Below are 20,446 nucleotides of genomic sequence, written 5' to 3' on the forward strand. Positions count from 1 at the left end.
GCCTAAACTAAGTGCGTTGTTTTACCAGACTACATGTAATTAAACATGAGTGTAAAAGCACAGTATTAATACAACTAAAGGTCAAACTTTTTGTTGGGGTGGACTTGTCCTTAAGGAGTATTGGTACTTGTTCTATAATAAGTACTTGAAGTCATGACAGTACAAATACTTACATGTAGCTTAGGGGTATGCAGGAAATGTCAGTGTTAAAAGGGCTTTGGAAATACGATATTGACAAGCTAGAACGTGCCAATACTTGCAGACTTCATATTTACAATTTTTTATTTTAAAATGTGATAACAAAATTTGTTCATTTTTATTACCTTGGGTCAGAATGTGGGGTGAGCACCATTGAATTTGCTAGTTCCCAGCCAGCCATCATGAAAACTCCAATGAATACATCTAGAAAGCAAGGAGAAAAAAAATGTACAAATTTGTAAGAAAAAATAATCCTGATCAAAACTTGTATTTGTGCAACTGTTAGCATATGATACATCCATTCAAATGCACTAAATACACAGATACAGTAGTGTACACGTAGTAGAGTACATGGAGATTTCTCTGTCTGATTTCAAAATGTTAGAAAAAAAGTAACTTGTTTTGTAACTTTGAATACATTTTCCGTATAAAACAAATGCAGAGTGAATGGAGAAAAACAAATTTCAAGAGTGCTCTAAAAAGTGATTATTTACCTTTCCTTTAGTTTTTAAAGACTGATTTGTTATGAATACTGATTAATGAAAACAATAGAAGCGAAAAAATTAAATGAAAAAAATATGAAAAAATGAAAAAAAGGTATTTAGTCAATACATAATGGAACTATGAAAAACAAGAAAAAAATTGAAATGGCTAATTTCCTTTTCAATCATATCAAATATGTCTCAATAGAACAATTAATTAAAAGAAAAAACTCTTGTTATTTCCAAATTTCAAATTATCTTATTTTAAAAATCATGGGGAAGATTGTGTACATTCTCTATGAGGACAAAATGTCCCATACATAACATGTCATTGATTTGTTTTTAAAATCAGAGTCTGTAATTAAAGGGTTTTGGTTTATGACATAAAACTTGCCTAAGATAACTAGTGTTGTAACTTCTATCAAGCTATTAAGTTATAAGTTGTCAAATGAAATACTTTCAGAGAAATCTCAACTTGAAAAAAATGTTTTTAGAATTGTTTTTTCTGCGTCCCATACGTAACGGCATATCTTTTATCTCTAAAAGCTAAAGGTCATACATGTATGTCACCATTTTTTGCATGATTATTCTTCTCCTAAACGTAGATGTCTACATGAACCATCACGAGGTTATTCAATGTAATCAAAGTCATTCAATACTATTTTTCAGGTCATTTAAGTTTCTGAAATGTCCCACACCTACATGTAACATGAGCGAATTCTTGGACTTGCCCAATGACAGAATGATTATTACATGTACATACATGTTTAATATTATATTTATGAATAGATAGTATATTGACTGAAAGCACATCTGTTTCATCAGTTGTCCCACTGGAATATGACTTAATTCACTACTTACATGTAGGAAAGCTCTGTGTAATACCTTGGTGAATTGAATCGAACAAGATTAAGAATTGACTAGAAATTCAGTCTAATAAAGTATTAGGAAGAGCTGATTTGTATGAAGAAGACTGTCACTGTCATCAAATTAGAGAGAAAATAATTTCTCAATTTTGCATTTCACTTTTTCTTGCATTTTCTTAATACATTTGACATGGGTGATATACATGTATTTAAAGGTCAAGTCCACCCAAGAAAATTGTTAATGTGAAAAAATAGAGAAAAATCAAACTAGCATAACACTGAAAATTTCATCAAAATCGGATGTAAAATAAGAAAGTTATGACATTTTAAAAATTTGCTTATTTTTCACATTTAGTGATATGCACAAGTCAGTGACATGCAAATGGGACGGTTGATGACATCCCTCACTATTTCTTTTGTTTTCTTATGTTTCAATTAGGTCTAAGCCCTATACAATATTTCATTTTTTATAAATTCCACAATGAATAAGGACCAACTTGACTGAACCATATAGGCCTACACGTAGTCACTTGTTCACTGCAACCATCCTGCATATGGGGGAATCTACAGACCATAGGACTATGGTATGCAATGCCCGTACATAGCACACACTTTAAAAAATTATTAAAATATCACTTTTGTGACCGAAATGACTAATTTCCATACAGTTGCAATTTATTTTTCATTAGAAACTTGTGAATAATTTTTGTGTTTACCAGAGCACTCAAAAACTTGAATTTTGGGCATATTTTTGTGTACGCCCTCTATTGATGGAAAGTGATATGACAAGAAAATTTTCATTTTTCAATCTCTATTTTTAATTAAGAAAAAACAATTTAAACAGTCAAATTTACATAAGAGCCAGGTTATATGATGAATAGCTGTATTGGAAACTAACAGTCATGACAGTGTAAGAAAATCAATCATTTGTTCCATAGAAAAAAGATAAAATAAGCCAAAATTGCCTCCCTTTATTTTGCGACACATGGAGATGTAACTGAGAACAAGCATACCGTATATCATAACCAAAGATGTTCGCCGCGCTCTTTGATCATGGTCCTTGTTCATTGAATGAGTGCATGTAGTATCAAACAATGCTAATTCCACATGTTCATTGAGGAATTAATTGTTGTTTCAATTGACAATGAGAAAATTCATATATTTCGGGAAATTTGGGGTTCAGTTTCACTTTCAGGATATTTGTTTCGGACCTGTGAGGCTGTGGAAACACTGACAATTTTAAAGATAAATTCCAGTTTTGGTAATGATCTCAAAATGACTTTTTACAGAATCTAATATAATGACCACCCAAGTGTCTGTTTGCATGAATAAAAAATATGTGCCAAAGGATTCTGGAAGAAATTGTGTAATTGCTGAGAAATAAGCAAAATAAGCGCGGATTTGGTCACTTCCGTCGGGTCTTTATTCCAGCAATAATAATACACTGTCCCACGTGTGCCTATCTGTGTTGGTGATCTTCAGTGTGAATATTTTTCGGCGTAGATTTCAAGATTTCACAAAGTTCAGTTTATGTTACTGTACCAGATTTAGATCCTCGATGATATACTGACCATTAAGCCTGGTTTTACAGACTTTCTCATGAAATCAGTGTTTATTGCAACTACTGGTATTTCTCTTTAAAACATTGATTGACAGAGTCAGACTCAGAGTCAGAGAAGAAAAAAATATTAAAAACCAAGTCAAAACAAAAAAAAAATCCAATAATTTGTTACTTTCAAGTAATTTGGCAGATTTAATGGTGGCTGGGCATAATAATCACATAAGTCACGAAGTATATCGCTTAAAAATGTATCTGATTGGGCTGGATACAAAATTTAAAAAGTTTCAAATTAGCGCCAACTGCCAGTTGAACTGGCCAGGGAAGCAATGAAGCAGCAGGTGGGTGCACAACACCCCAGCGCAGACGGCAGGAAGTGAATCAACAAACCGGACCACTTCATGTAATTTCGACTTCGCAGTTATGAATTCTTTACTGATGAATTTAATCACACATTTACTAAATATATATACTCACAAGAATACCTGAGACTTCGTAATATCACAGATGAAACTAGAACACGTTTATAGTTTGGGTTAATCCGTTCAAAATGTATCAATCTGACGATTAACTTCCTCTCGGCTCTCGCGCCTCGAATATAATCTCTCGATCTATATCTCGAATGCAATTTTCGCTTTAAAAAAAAAATCAGAACTCGATTTGCTTACATGCACACATCCCGTGTCATCATCAGAGATAACGGGACCAGCGAAATTCACTCAATCGTCGTCTGCTAGGTCACTGTGCGCGCCTAAATCCAAAATTGAATTGAATAACTTTATTGTCCATAAAGGATTTTTTTTCACTGGTTTACACGCATGAAGATACAGTGTATATGCACAGAACAAAACAAAAGATGATGAAAACATGTCAGCATGAGGAAATAATTCCAACTCAGGTATACATGGCGGTTCACGCAAAATTTACAATAAACAACTATTTGAAATACAAGTCAAAGTTAAAGTCATGTTTATCTTTGACTTATATTTAAAAAATTGAAAAGAAAAAGAACATTTAGAAATGCAGGGGACATCGAACGGTTTTGAAAGTGGAGGAGGGTGACTATGCAACAACAAAAAAACAATCAGATGACAATTTTGGAGAAAAAGGGGTGACGGGGGGTGAAGCCCCCCTCCCTTGGCCGGCACCTGAAATGACACGACAAAATGACTGTATAATTATGATTGGCGAAATCCTTTAAGACATTGAGTAATCAACAACTGGCTAAAAATTAAGTATCAGAAGTGGTGAAGTTATTTTCAGCAACCTAGGCCGAGGAACCGTGGGGGGGGGGCTTTATCCCCACTTTTTACTTTTTTATGTAAATGTGTACAAAAACCTTCAAATTGTGAATATGTGATTTATGCATGTTCAATGCACTAGCCTGATTACGTAAGACAATTAAGTGCTTCAACCCCCCACACATACTGACTCGACCCCAAGCACTTTCAAAATCATTACAAGGCCAATGTACAATGCAGATATGCGGTGACGAAAGCCATCATGGTCTAGCAAAGGGAAAAGTGTAGCCAATAATTTGCTAATATTCATAAGGAAATGTTTGAGGTACTATAAATTTCGCAATCAGACATCCAGGACAAGTTTTCAAAAAGCTTTTGGGAACAGTAATTATGTTATCTGGTTTGTTTGTAATCCTCAAATCAATAAAACCTACAAATGAAATTAAAAAAGGAAAAAAAAACATTTATAAGAGCCCTACCAGTAAACACACCACCCTGTTTTGATGAAACTTCACGAGCTTAACCATGCTAACGGAAGAGGACGCTACAGCGCTTTGTCATCGTCGCAAGATTTGTCTTCTAAACTCTTTCTCAAGTGACATGAACTGACAGAAATTAACCCAAAATGTAGGTTGTATTTTTTTAGCCATTAGGCAATGAGCCAAAAAAAATTAGGGGGGCACATAATGTGTATCGGGCAAAATTTATCCCCCACAAAAAATTGCGAGCGAACGAACTGAGCAACAAAATTTGTGTACATTTAATTACAAAAAAATGTGTCCCCAAGCGCTCCCCCACTTGATAACGGGCTTCTATAATTTATGTCGCATATTGCTTTAAAATGTGGGAGTTGTGGCGTACGCCTGTAATTCAATCTATGTGTGTGTGGGTGAAGGGGGGGGGGTAGTAATTGATGCAGAGGTTCGAGCCCTGGGCTCCGTAACACAAAGATTAGCGATCAATCGCTAAATAAACTGTCCGATTAATGTCAATGTTACACGCGCATTAGGTTTAAAATACTGACCAGGGACCAATCAGTGCAGTTCTTTCATATTTGTAATTCATCGCACACCTTTGTGGCGTTCAAAGTCGGTCCCAGACGTATATGATTATCTCATTGATGCAAAACTCATATACACATAAACACACACACAATCGGGTAAGGCCAGATTACAAGAAAATCAAAATTTGTTGAAGACCCTTGAAGTAAATAATTCTAGCTTCTCTGTGTGAAGAATACATAAAAAGAAGAATGATTAAAAATACATATAAATATAGTTTTAGGGTTTTGTATTTTCACTTTTGTAATAGGCCTTACTGTCTCTCCCAATTAGAATTTTCCTTTCATAATCAAATGAGAATCATTATAACTTATTGGTTAACAATATATTGTAACTCTGCTAAAGAGAGAGAGAGGAAGAGAAAGAGAGAGGGGGGAATTATTATGTCTGCCTGTGGGCGATGCCAGCATAGTTCGGTGTGGAGTGGCGACCTTAAAATATAGTATTCCTTCCACATTAGGGTGGTATAGCATTATAGTCACAGACTCTCCTTTTTATACTCTTCATTCTTCTTTTCTCCTGCAGTTCCCCCTCTTTCAACCCTTCTTGAAGAAAAAAAAAATCAGGGAGATTTTCCTTGTGGAGCCACGTGTTTTGTATCTGTCCAAAGGCAACGGGCATTGTTTCTTCAAGAAACCACCACCTATCAGTGTTGTGAATTTGTGCCATACAAAATCTAAATGTGTATAGTGCCATCTATCGGAGAAGCAAATTAACTTAAATCGTGAGTAACAATTAAGGACGTGAGTACATTTTTGCTAAAATGCATTTTCAGAACGAAAATTGTCCATTTTCTTCTTAAAGCATCCCACTTTTTTTCAAGAAGGATTTAAAAAGAGAAAACTGCAGAAGAAAAGAGGAATGAAGAGTATAAAAAGGAGAGATGAAGAAAAGAATATTTTATTTCCGATTTTATATGCATTTTTTTAATGGGGGTGCATTGCTCCTTTTGAGAACTTTCATAAATGTTGTTTGATTCTTTTTTAATTATCGTTCTATATATTTTTCGGTACATATTTCAAGGGTTTTCTTTACCTTTAATCATTTTCAAGGAAGCATTTTGGGGAGGGGGGGGGGCACTAGATTTCATATCTTTAATGGATAATTGATTCAGCATTGTTTTGCACATTGTGATGAAAATAATTGATCGTAAAGTATTTTACTTCCGTATATGGTATCTAGTAAAGCCACTGCATTATCGTTGAAATTTGTATATTTTCTTTATATTCTTTGTCTTTGAACTGATATGATGGGAAGAGGGGGTGAGGCAGATGAGAGCTAAGGGAAGGGAAAAACGAGGAAGGAAAGTGAGGAGAAGAAGAAGGAGAAGAAAGTGAAGGGGAAAGAGATCGAGGGAGACAGAGAGAATGAGAAAAAAAAGAAGATGATGATGATGAAGAAGAAGAAGATGGTGATGATGAAGAAGAAGGAAAAGAAGAAGAATGAAAAGAAGAAGAATGAGAAGAAGGAGGAGGAAGGGGAATAGGGTTGATTATGAAATATTACATTTTGAATGGGGATTACTTTCTCCTCAAATTTTGACGTTTCTAGACAAGGATATTGCTCGGCCTGAGTATAGTCCTGCTTTCTCTAACCAGGTATTGACAGGATGTGAATGTATAATGATAGAAAGGTAATGTGGTAAGCGATTTGTCATACCTTTGTTTCCGGTCTGTACCGTTTACCTGCAAAGCATAATTTCATTCTCGGGGAAGGTACAAAATATTATGGGGGTCGTAGGGTGGTATAGATACAGAAGGGCATCAAGTTATTTCCCATTGGGAGCGTCAACTTACTTTTTCTTTAAAAAGTTCGTCTAAGTGTCTTTGTTTTTTTTGGGAAGGGGGGAGGATGGGGCACATTAAATAATTTTTGCGAATTTTTGAAATTACATCTCCTTCTTTGAATTTAAATTTCTTTCTTCGGTTAGCTAAAATCACTTTAAAAATCCGATTGGCGTAGCTTTCTCATTTATCATTGTCCCTGTAGGATTAATAAGCTCTGGGTCATTCTCGCATTTAATCAGGGATATTTCAAATTGAACAATTTCCCAAGCATGAAAAGAACTATCGAAGGAACTTGGGGAACAAATAGATTTAGTTTGGAATTTCATTAAAGAAAAAGTACTAACTACTTAACTTACTAACTAATTAACTAACTTACTAACTAATTAAATAACTAAATAACTAACCAAATAAATAGTAATTCAAATAAGATATTAATAAAAAAGGTCTTCTCACAGAATCACTGGCTTACTATTTTTTGCTTAACTGAGTCCACAGCAATACTGCATCATATTTGATCTTTTTTTACTCATTCAACTTATACAACTTTACTCCATTACAACTCAATCTGTAGTATTGTTTAACTCGGTCTTTGATATAGGATTCACTGCCAACGTCTGTATCCGACATCTAGCACATTGACAAAAGATTCGTATCAGTGTTTCCATAGTTTCTTTTTTGAAGAGCCAGTGGAACAAAACAGAAAAAAATCGGGAAGAGGGGTCCACGGCTAATTATGTTCCATTATATTTTCATTAACTGTTGTCATTGACCACTAACCCTTGACTATAATCTCTATAGGTTTTTCTTCGCTTTAGATTCTTAGTGGTACCCTTTAATGGTTCCCCTGTTTGTATGTAGACCAGTGAGAGAGTGTATGACAGGAAACACCTTGTGAAATCAGAGTATGAGTCAAAAGAGGGTACGAAAAAATCGTCCCTTGAATTGACTTGAGCACTTACACACACAACCTTAGTGCAGACGACAAGGGAACCCGCCAAAACGCAAGCGCACAAAATTTCCACACTGGGGATTCTGTGCGTCAAAAGTTGCGCTTCCTTTTTGACTTCTTAGCAACTTACTGTGCCTAATGTCCGAGGTTCCCTAACTTACACTTGAACTTGAATATCAATCATATTATGGATCATATTTGTTTATTATTGACTGGAAAAATCTGATATCCATCTCTGTGAGGAGGAATACGTGTCAACTCGGTACTATTTGAACTATAATTGCAGCTTTTTTTTACATTTTACTTCGATGTCTAAACTTAGTTTCGCTTTTTTGATTAAGGAGTTCATCTGCTTGAGTGTATCATCAATAGGCCTGCGATCAGTTCCTCTGTATACGAAGATGAATTAAATTCCTTTAACATTGATTTGTAGGTTTTGTATGACGTCAATGCCCAAATGTTACTAAAATCTTGACTTTCGGAGGTTTTATGAAGGAATAATATTCTCAGATGGCTATTCTGGACTGGATGTTTCGTCAGTTCTTACTTTTGATTCTGATATTCAACTGTGACGTAATTGGTCAACGATGGGGTGAGTTTATATACAGATATAAATAATGATGACCCTACTGTTCAAGAATTATGAAATTTGCGTAGTTAGATAGTGTCACAAAACAACAGCAAATATTTAGTTATGAATAAGCATGTTGTACGAAAAAACCTTGGCACTGATTCTAAAATAAACTTTCTCGTCAAACATCATTGGATGATATTTATATTACGAACGTTTTCTAGAAAGCTAGACTTCGTGTCGATATAGAGTGCATAAAAAAAAACAATTAAACTTAAAAAAAATACAAGGGAAAAAAATATGTAGATAGCTTCACATTAATACAAAAAAGGTCGGCATAATCGCTTTTTACCATGAAAGGAACACTTTCAGAATTCAAAAGCAGTAGAGCCTATGCAGTGAAAAAATATCTGGATCGGTTAATTTGCCAATTACTATATAAACCCGCTAATTGTATAAATCAATATGAATGATAATGTTCACCTTGTGGATTTTTTCATCCATTTGCATTCAACCACAAAACCAGGGATTATATTTCAGGTTCTAGGGTGTCACACATGTTTTCCCCAACAGCTTCCAAAATTTTGTCTGAAAAGGTTGTGTAATGATTCTTGACGTGTTGAAAGCGATAGGAAGGGCGCAGTTGACAGCAGAAGCTTTGGTTGCCCTCAGGCTTATGTGGGGGAGGGGGTATGGGATGGACGTGGGGGCAGTGGCGTAATGAGCCCCCCCCAAAAAAAAAAATAGGGGGAACGATATGGCGTATCGCGCAAAATTCATAAAAAAATACGAGCGAGCGAGCAGAAAATTCTACATTTTTATCACCGGAATCCAATTTTTGTCATAGATTTTTACATAATATTCTGAAAATGATATCATATTCACCCTTCTTTCTCCCCTTTTCTCTTTTTTTCTTGGTCCTGAATTGTTTTTTATCAATTAATTATTATTTTTTTTTGGGGGGGGGCGGGGGATGCGCCCAAGCCCCATCTGTGCGCCACTGGTGGGGATGGAAAATGGGGTTGGGAATCGGGGGGGGGGTGGACTCTTACTTATTTTACTTTCTAACAAATATACATTTGCTTTGTTTGCATGTAGGCTACATGTGGATACAAATCGTACAATACTAGTGCACTCGATGCAGCATTAAATCTAATGTTAATCGGAGGCCGCGGAACCGGTGCACATGGGTTAGGACCAGTGTAAGATTCATGAAGTAAACACTTTACTTCGCACTCCACTTCATGGATGCGAAGGATGCGTGTTTTTTTTTTAAATCATTGCTGTCCTTGTCGTCGTCGTCGTTGTTCTATTTGTGCTTTGACCGGAAACATGTATAGGGCTTTTGCATTTTCTTTCTTGTAATGTGTTCAATTAAGTATTGCGTATATACATATTTTTTTATAAATTCATATATAATTTGTTTTTTTATGCACGTATTTATGTTGTAAAGGAACCCATGTAGTTTTCTGTTAATACCGCTGAAATGCATGCGCAATCCTCCATGTTTTATATGACGATTCGTTAAAATTGATCATGTATATATTTATTTTTTATTTTGTATGGGAAAAATGCAACAAAAACAAGCAAACATACAGGGCCTATCCATGCAACACGAATTAAGATAATTTTAGGGCAAGCTAGGGTAAGGGCCGATTCAAAATTCGGTTCTTTTTCCGTAGAACGATTTCAATTTTCAATTGTTTTCTTTCAAATTTCAATGGAAATGAGGATCATACATAATATTCATTCAGGTACTTGTATTCAATAATTTATTATATTGTAGGGCCTAAAAGATACCGTTCTATACTTTTCAACACCTAAATTCAGCTTTAAATGTTATTCGGTTGTGGTTTGGGAATATCAAGGCCATTCGGCTAAAATTGGTGTGAGGAGACCATCGAGACGGTAAGATTTGGCTCTTGGAAGGATTTGTCACGTGATCCAATGATTCATATTTGACTTTACAGGAAAATTCAGGAAATATCTCCCATAATCATACTTTCTAATATTTTGCTAGCTGTCTCTAGTTTACTCTCAATCTTACAGGTCTGATTTCAATTTTTGTTCAACCACCTCTTCGACCATGTCGACAGACTTCCCATCTTATAAAAATAAAAACTCCTGAAGTTAGTTAATGTGAAGTTATTGTATCCCTAGAGTTACTTTAACCTACATCATTCAGCATTGATGGTAGGCCTAGTAATGATGATTTGAATAATAACCGATGGCGATCTTAATCATAAAGAGAGCCCAACAAACCAAATATTCAATTTTTTAATTCAAATGCAGCATAAACACTTTAGCTATATATTGCATAGGTTATGCGTACATTCATCTTGAAACATTATATTCCATAAAAAGAAAACAGCAGTCCTTCAACCATATTAGTCGGTGTGATATGAGATCTAATCAGTATTAAAACATGTAACATGAATCCAAATTATATAAAGATATATATTTTTATGTTTTTAATTAGCTTTGAAAGTTTACAGACTGTGCATGCGTGTCTGATCTAAAATTACTTTAAATTAATAAATGAAAATCGTCCTTTTATCTCATTATCTGTCGTCTTTGATCAGTTAACGATTTCCTCACACGACTTCCTGTATATGGGACTGTTATCTATGGTCACTGCATATAAAGATACGGTCAGTAATGCGAGAGGATCTTACACGAATGAGAGGAAATTCGATATAATGACAAACACATGATATCGTCTTGTATTTCTGTATAGTTTTTCCTCGATTTAAGAACATATTACAAGTTTATTGTCATATATCATTCGTGGAAATGAAGCATAAATACATGTATATTGTAGCTATATTGGGAAGTGAGGGTCATAAAAATTATAGTCAGGAACAGATAAGATCATTTTATACCAATATGACTTATTTTTAAATCGGAAACGCACCCAATATCAACCAATAGTGTAATGACAATCATTTCTTATCTTAAAGAAAACTAATTACATCAAAAGAATGTATATATATATATATATATATATATATAAATATATATATATATATATATATATATATATATATATATATATATATATATATATATATATATACATATATATATATATATATATATATAATTTTTATATTTCTTTGACAGTTAAGGGTGATTGTGTGCATAAAAAGGAACCACCACAAAAGAAAATAAATAAATGTATACCACTAATCAGACAGTGTATAACTATTCGTATAAAACTACAGTTTTATACGAATACTTCGGGAGATGTATCTTAAAGAAGAAGAAGAAAAAAGGTTTTCGCTACCAACTAAAGGTATTTGTTTTGGTAAAATTTCTACCACTCAGCATACCTACTTGATTTCCAAGGGTGCTGCCTATGGTGTATAACACACGCAACACCCCAGGCAAATATTGGGGGTGCTTCACTACCCCCAGGACCCCGCGTCCCAGGGCCATGCCACAAAGTATAAACTTCAGAATGATTTTTATTTCAGTGACGGTACTTAAAAGAAAGAAAATCAGTCTATATATCCTGAGTCTGTATACGGGTATCATTATGTAACATTATACTCCTATTTCAAATTCGTATTTCATTTCTAACAGAATAGCAGTATTACTAACACTTTGTGCAAGATATAATCAGAAAAAAGAAAACAATATTAATCGAGATAAATACCTTTTGCATTGAGTATACAATACAACACATATGGTAAAGTTATCATATACTTTGGAAAATATCTTTGGAAAATAATGGAGGGATCCACTAAAAGCACATGATTGTAGATTGTGGATAACTTTATTCTAGATTGGTCGTAAAAAAGTAGGCAATTTTATCATTTTATCAGTGGCCTTATTAATGAGCCAAAATTTTGAGAGGGTCACTGACATGGAGGATAAGGCAAAAAGGCAATATATAATTGTTTGATATATTTGACACAATATTCATAAAATGATGTATTTAAAAAAAAATGATGTAAAATGTTGGGGTCCATGGCCCCACATCCTCAGTCTGTACGCCAATGCACTGTATATAGATCAGGGTCGCCATACATGTAGTATAGTCTAGTCGGATGTCATAAGCCGTGTCAGAGACACAACAATGACGTCATCATGACGATCTTATTTTCTAATTGAGACCATAATGAGCTGTGTAAGAGTGGCAGAAGCATTTTATTGAATTAATTTCAAGAACCAGTTATACATATTGACGGTTTTCTTTTTACTTTCGTAAAGGATTTAAATCCAAAATATATAAGACAAGGAATTCGCAGCAATTATAGTGCAGATGACACAAGTTTGTAAAAGAACGACCAACAACAACAACAACAGCAACAACACAATGGCCTATGCATATTATCTTCGAATTACATTTAGATCATTTTACATGTATTATTTAGCTGTTTTATTCGACTAGGTATGGTATAACAAAAAGTACCCCTAACCTTTTTGCCGTTACAATACTTTTAAACGGGTTGGCAGATATCAATTAAAAACAAATCGACTTTTTAAGAATAATAACAACCGAGTTGATCAACTTTTTTTCTTTAAGTCTTTCCTCTCCTATTCCTATACGGTTTGTCACATTTCGTTACGTATCTGTACCGTCATTCTGCCTGATGAATGGAGGAACGTTCGGCAACACACAATCAGACACCTATATAATTGCACAATCAGACACCTATATAATTGCAGAATTTCGAATCAATCTAATGAAATATATTGAAGTAATAATCAACCTTGAACAGGTGTCAACCCAGACAACGCTCCACAATGGCTTCTTTAACATAATGATGCCCTAATGTCGGGGAAGTAGTTACCTACCTTGTTGCCATGGTTACCATCCTGAACAACGTGTCTGCTGCTTGAGAACACGTTACGTTGATGGATGCAGAGAATACAATTCCTGATCTAGAGCGATTTCGTCATCGTTTTGACAGACTAAAATCACTTACCTTGATCGGTGAACTGTTTCGATTCCCTGCCTTGATTGTACTGAATACTAAGGTCCGTATTCTGAACTCAGGTTTGAATTAAACTTGGTTTAAAGTTGTAGTTGGGATAAAAAAATCTCTATTAGTACATGTTCAATTAACTCACAAGATACTCAAATCATAAATTTTATATCTCTCTCAGAACGATAACTGAAATATTTTCTTCATTATGAAAGCAAAGGGAAACAAATTAGTAAATATGAGAAATATACAATATAAGCTGAATTTTTTTGTTTTTGGTCATCATATTAGTACAGAGTTAGACCTCACTTCAGAATACGAGGCTATTATGTTCTTGGTGACGTAGTTTATTCCAAGATAGGGATTGGGGATGAGGGGGGGGGTGAGGTGAGGGTCAGGGGAAAGGGTTTGGGGTAGGGGGGGGGAGTCGTCACCCGAGGTCCGGAGAGACAACGTATAACTATAAGGAATGGCAATAAGGAATTTTCGCAACTGCAACGGAGACGGACTCAAGAACACAGTAAATGAATTAACAATGCCCATCAAATGACAAATAACAGCTGGGAGGGCTATGTCGAAGATGGGTGAACCGGAACAGCTCTTTTCGTCTTTAATTGCAACTATGTCGTTTGTCCAGAGTCCAGTGGATGAAACTTCTCTTTTGATTCTCCGATTTTCGACAAAGACCCCTTGGCTGTTCATTGCATGAAGGGCACCTGTCAATACACTTCTACGTCCTTGAATCCGTCGCGCGTCATAGAAACGATCACTTCTTACTGCAAATTGGAAGATGTGAGGAAAATGCAAATAATTAGTTCCTCATCCAGGCATAAAAACAAACCAATGACGAAAAATGAAACATATTTTAAATTTTTAAGGCGCTTTTTTTAGTGCAATGTTTGATTAGAGAGGAAAGCCCTCCCCAGTTTCAAGAAGTACGTAACAGCTCTAACCAGTTCTATACAGGTTTATAATCTAGTTAAATGGGAAGAAATATCTCGTAAATACTATTATGCAAAGTACATTATTTTCATCTTACTTTTTCGTTATCTATTGAAAAGTTGTGGGTTTCTAAGCAGAAAGCAGAGGTCCCATTTTTGGTATAATTCTTTAGTATGACTCAGCCGAGGATCGAACCCACGACCTCCCGTTCATGAGGCGGACGCTCTACCACTGTTGTTGTTGATTAAATGTATTTTGCGGTTATTTGTGTTGACTCGTCATTATCGAAATTTTGTTCGACTGAAACCTGTAATCATTTTCTTTTATTCTACCCCTTCCCTCGCTTTGTGATTAATATAGGATGACGGGCGATGACCTGCGCACCTTGTGGTAATCTCAGAGCTGACTCAGAAGTCAGTGACCATGATACGTGACACTTTTTGTTGTTTGAAAGAGATGGGAATTTAAAGTTAATTCATAGTTTTTTTATACCACAGTAGGCTACATAAGGAAAAATAATGTATTATGCAGGTAAGACAGATGCAAACAATTTAAGACTTATCGAGCGGGGGCTTCAGCCTTCATTTTTTTAATAAACGTGAACAAATACCTTAAAAATACCGTCACATTGTGATGCAACATGCAGGGGCCCCGGGAAGGTTTTGAGGGCCATGCGAGAAGAATTACAATCACATGGTAAGTGTTACGGTTTTTTGTACACGGTTTTGGAAAAAAAAAGTTGGGGGCTGAATCCCCCAGCCCCCCCCCCGCGACGTCTGACATGAAGACTTATTATATAATTCAGCTACACAAACTCCGTTTTGAGACAAGCGATTCGGTTTCACAAGGGACTTTGCCATCCTTTGCTCAGCAATCAATTAATCTCAAGAAGGATTCATGAAATTTGCTCCGGCGACCTCCAAAGAATACAATATATCATAATCTTTGTCTTTACATTATTCTGAACCAAAAACATTCGTACGTCTTTGTGAAACCTGGCCCAGATGAAGTGCTATTCGATGTTATTCACACAAACATCAGATTTTGAATGCAACGAAATATTAAGGAATTTTGCTTTAAATGTTATTCTCCTGTAATTGTCACATTCAGTAAAGTAAAATGAAAAGAAACACATGTTAAAAGTTGACCCATTTCCCGCTCGCTCTGAGTCACCGCGACGGAAACTCTCGAAGGTTTCCTGTCCTCAACCGATCACGGTAAAATATTCCAAGGCAATAACATTTCCCCCTAATATTATCTTATTCTAAATTTACAAAATAAACACACCAACAACAACAAAAATATAAATAGAATACGAATCTCCCTTCAAATCAAGTAGACGAGAGATGTCATGAGTATTTAGAAACTTTTGTTGCGCCATAAGAACTTTTTAAGGTAATTGAAAGAAGCAGGAAAGAGTTATTTAAAGTCCTTTATAATCTTTATATTCAAACAGTTGTGCTCTTGATGGCGTGAAGACATGAAAGAACCCTAACAATCTTTTGTAGGGTTTTTAATTATTTTTAACACCTTTAACGAGCCCCTTAGGTTGCGTAAAGAAGAACATTAAAGGGACCATTTTGATTCAGTCCCCACTTTTTCTCAATGAACGTGAACAAAAACATTCAAATGACCGTCTGATTCTGATTCGTAACATGGTCAGAGCATCAGAGCCCACGCTTTCAAAACCGTTAATTGCGCGGCCCCTGCACTCCCTACTATACTCTTGTAGGCCCTATTCATTCTCACTACTTGATACGATCGATATTACAAAATAATGTCTCCCATGGATATCCTGAAAATATTGTTTTACGATTGGCCAAAAGCTTATCGCATACCAAACGGATTGACGTACATATACGTAAAATACAGGGGCCCATATTCTGAAATCGGGTTTAACTTAATCTCAGGTCTGTTGTGGTTTAAGTATGGGAAGCCAAAAGTATATAAGAAAATATTAAGTTGTATTTTCTTATGTTTACAGTGCTCTTTCCTGATTCATCGATGGTGAAGACAATCATCTGTTTATACTTCCTACACAATTATGAATGATTTGAGAGCCGAATGAGCTGAAAGTATGATATCTCTACTGTAAGTGATTATGTAAAAATTGGCTGTCCATACTTAAACCACAACTTTAGTGAGTTTAAGTTAAACCCGACTTCAGAATAGGGGCCAGGGAGGTTAGCATTATCAATACACATGCGTTCTTGAATCCGTCCCTGTTGCAGTTGCAAAATTAATGCAGAGTTTTCACAACTGCAACGGGAAAAATTAAAGAACATAGAAAATGTATTGTAAATGCCAGTGAAAGGATTTAAGACAGGTCCAGTCTCATAATTTATCGGGTGATGGCATCTACCTCTTTCTAAGTATAATTATGTGTATCGATAAAAATTGACAAAACTCTCATGGACAAAACAACACTATAGAAAGTAAGAATCGGTGCTATAATATTGCCCCTGCCCTTCTTTGTCGATGCTAATGATTAATTACTCCTGAACGTGTCAGGTATTCTCACCAGTGATCTATATATCCTTATACATAGTCATCGGTGACAGCGGTCAAGTCAAATATCCCATTAACAGCATCACATCTTGGACAAAGCAAGTGGACAGTGTCCACTTCTCCCGGTCAAGCATTTCAGGAAGCCGGTGTATAAGGGGGTGAGTCGATGCTCAACCCCAAATCCCTCATTTCCCGAGGAGGGCTTTACCTCATAATAGGTGAAAGTTTGTTCTCCTAAAGATGCGTCACCGTCACAAGCTGATCCTAAAAATCAATCACGTGATTTAAATGATGCGGATAGATCAGAGAGAAGCCATGACTTTAAAAACCACATCGGAAATTTAATGAATTTCATCCACTGCTGCCGGGAAAAGCCGCGACCGTCACTCTTCGCAATATTGGCAGGTTGGATGTTTTTGTTCAGCTGTGCAGGTAGAAATTCCCTTTCATCAAACTAGTCCAACAAGTTTTCAGATCTGACAACTTTGCTTGATTCCGATTGGTTGAGAAGCATCGTAACTATGGTAACTTCATCTAAAACAGGACTTGTCGGATAAAGCATCCGATAAGTCCTTGCATGATACGCTACATAGATGGAAAATGAAGAAGGGGGGGGGGTTGTGTTTGTGTGCACTGAAAAACAGCCTGTCAAATTATGAAATATATTTTGACCAACATACAAATTTTAATTAATTGAACGTTATTTATAAAACAGACAACATTTTGATCAGCAATTGTAAGGCAAATCGTGAAAATAAATTTCAACCAATTCCTGACCGAAACGCCAACAGATGGCCAACATTATTTTGACCAGTATAGTTGATCTAAGTCAAGAGTTTTGCCATCTATCGAACTAAACTTGACTGATAAATCAGTTTCCCTCAACTAAATATACATTTAATAAAACCTCTGGGAATAGTACGGGGGAAAATGAAGTCCATAATTTTTCCAAAAGGGTCAATAAACTGCAGCAGTTTAACCACACCTGGGCCCTTAACACAAATATTAGCGATTAATCGCTAATTTGTGATTGGTTCCTCGTCATTCTCCTGAGCAAAATGCGCATGTGACAAGGATCTGATAAACCATTTCATTTAGTGATAATCGCTAACCTTCGTGTTATGGTATCCTGGTGGGTGTTTCATAAAGCTGTTCGTAAGTTAAGAGCGACTTTAAGAACGACTGGTGATCCTTTCTTTTGGTAAATGGTATACACCATTGGCGATGGTTTAGCGCGTAAGAAAGGATCACCAGTCGTTCTTAAAGTCGCTCTTAACTTACGAAAAGCTTTATGAAACGGCCCCAGCATTTACCATTCAATCTTTTCTATTTTCTTTTCAATTTTTTCCACTACTCATATAGCTCAAATTCAAGACCTTGAGAATAATTTACGTATGCAGTAAGTATGCTTAAAATGAAAAGTTTGTCGAGTCACATTGCCTGTAGCAGACATTAGAGCAAGCTGATGATGGATCTAATCTCAAACCATGTAGATAGCCGTATTACATTCCTAGTCATCCATTTCCTATAAGATGACGACACCCTGAGCCTGTGATATCAGTAGAATCCATGTATGTATAATCCATAAAATGTGATTTGAAGACAAAATATTCCACGGAAAAATGTTAGCAACATGGGTCGCAACATGCAGGGGCTGATCGCACAAGATTTCTTCCCTTCGTGCCAATGTGGATTTAGTTTGTTTTACATTTAGTTTAAGGGGAAACTGATTATAGTTTCCAGTTACATGGATTTTTATCAACTGTTTAATATCTATAGAACGCTGTTTAGTATATGAACCTTACAATAGTTGATTAATAGTTTAAACAACCATGCTTGATATATTAAGAATACTTTGATGTGTAAGATTTGTCGTGTTTAAACCGTTTAAACAGCAACTGTAAATAGTGTTGTATGAAAAATCATAACAGCGATTTTACTGTTACGGCTGTTTTTTAAAGTTCAAATAGATGCTGTTTGCAATAAAAATATATGACGAAAATAGTGACTTGTCTCTACTTATTAACTCATTTGTTAATCATACAGCCACTGGCATTGTCATGAAATATTACTGTATAACGCTTGTGATTATCATATAAGTTAGGTGGAGGGATTTATTTAAACTTAAACCTTATCAGATTTCTTGAAGCTGAGAAACGTTTCCCAGTGCTCGCATCAAAAGGGTTAGACTGGGAGATATTAGGGGAATACAGTGGGCCTATTATTGTAGTACTACATATAAGTAGTATTAACTTATCTTTCCATTCGTATAATAATTGTTTTCCCTCCTTAAAATTGCGTTTCATTCATATTTTCTGCAACATGTTTTAGTACATTTTCATTATTTTGTACGCGCTATGGTATTTTCGCAAACCTTTAATTCAAATGCCGAATTTATTTCCAGCAGAAGAATCGATGATACATTTTAGTTTAGCATGTTAAGTGTTACAAATGAAAATGCATAAGCCCATAGACCATGATTAGCCGATCTCCGAGGGCAGAGCGTAGAATTTTTGCTTGTCACAGTCCCTCGACTAAATGAACAAAGGACTGGTATGCAAGAAAAGTAACATAAAGCGAGCCCTGCGAGTTGTATTGGTGAAAGCTATATATCTTACGAGCAGGCACTTTTTGTTCTCAAACTGCCTTCGCTTGCTGATCGACGTAAGGCATTGTCTCTCTCATTCGCGAAGGACCTGGTGAAGCCAACATCCCATTTCTGCCATCTCTTGCCAACCAGAGACTCGAATATTCGATCAAGAAGGCATTCTAGACCATACACACTACCCAAATTCAGGACAAACAGATTAAGAGACAGTGCAATCCCATATCTTGTTAATCTATTGAATAATCTTTAATCATTTTCCACACCCAACTTAATGTTTGCACTATGTCCACTGGATGTTCCCGATTTTGTCTATTGTAACGTACAAATATTTTGTTTATTTTGATTTATACATAAGTAAATACAAACACTTATTTTAGAACTCAAGAACTCTGTTCTCTATATGCTTTATTAATTAAACTACTCAGGCACCTCTTTTTTAAAATCCAAATAGCCCTTTATGGAAAAAAAATCATTTCATTATGACAAATCATACCTACCTGGATAATTTCATACTTCAAGATGTTATTTTTCGTTATCGTTGAAATGTTCCGAATTACGTTAGTTGCACTGGCTTAAAAACACGTATTCCAATATAATTTCTTTCTTCCTCAGTTTTCCATTTATTGCATTATAATTACTATTACTATACCCAAACTTTTTAACTTTGTTCCTGTCTCCCTGTCTTCCTCTTTTTCATTCCGTCTTTCGCTCCAACATGTTTTCACATGTACTTTATTCTTT

The 20,446-nt window shown here is 35.4% G+C and overlaps 1 protein-coding gene across 1 annotated transcript in view; it reads right to left on the reverse strand.

The window, feature by feature from the left end:
• LOC121423717 (afadin- and alpha-actinin-binding protein A-like) overlaps positions 1–3,716 on the reverse strand; it is a 59,515-nt gene extending 55,799 nt beyond the window's left edge. The window contains exons 1-2 of the mRNA XM_041619148.1: positions 3,582–3,716; positions 324–402 (exon numbers count right to left, since the gene is read on the reverse strand). Of these exons, the coding sequence (XP_041475082.1) occupies positions 324–382 (59 nt within the window). The 5' untranslated portion in view covers positions 383–402; positions 3,582–3,716. The remainder of the gene's footprint in view (positions 1–323; positions 403–3,581) is intronic.
• Between the last annotated feature and the right edge of the window lie 16,730 nt (positions 3,717–20,446).

Source organism: Lytechinus variegatus, chromosome 11, assembly GCF_018143015.1.
Source record: "Lytechinus variegatus isolate NC3 chromosome 11, Lvar_3.0, whole genome shotgun sequence".
NCBI classification, from domain to species: domain Eukaryota; kingdom Metazoa; phylum Echinodermata; class Echinoidea; order Temnopleuroida; family Toxopneustidae; genus Lytechinus; species Lytechinus variegatus.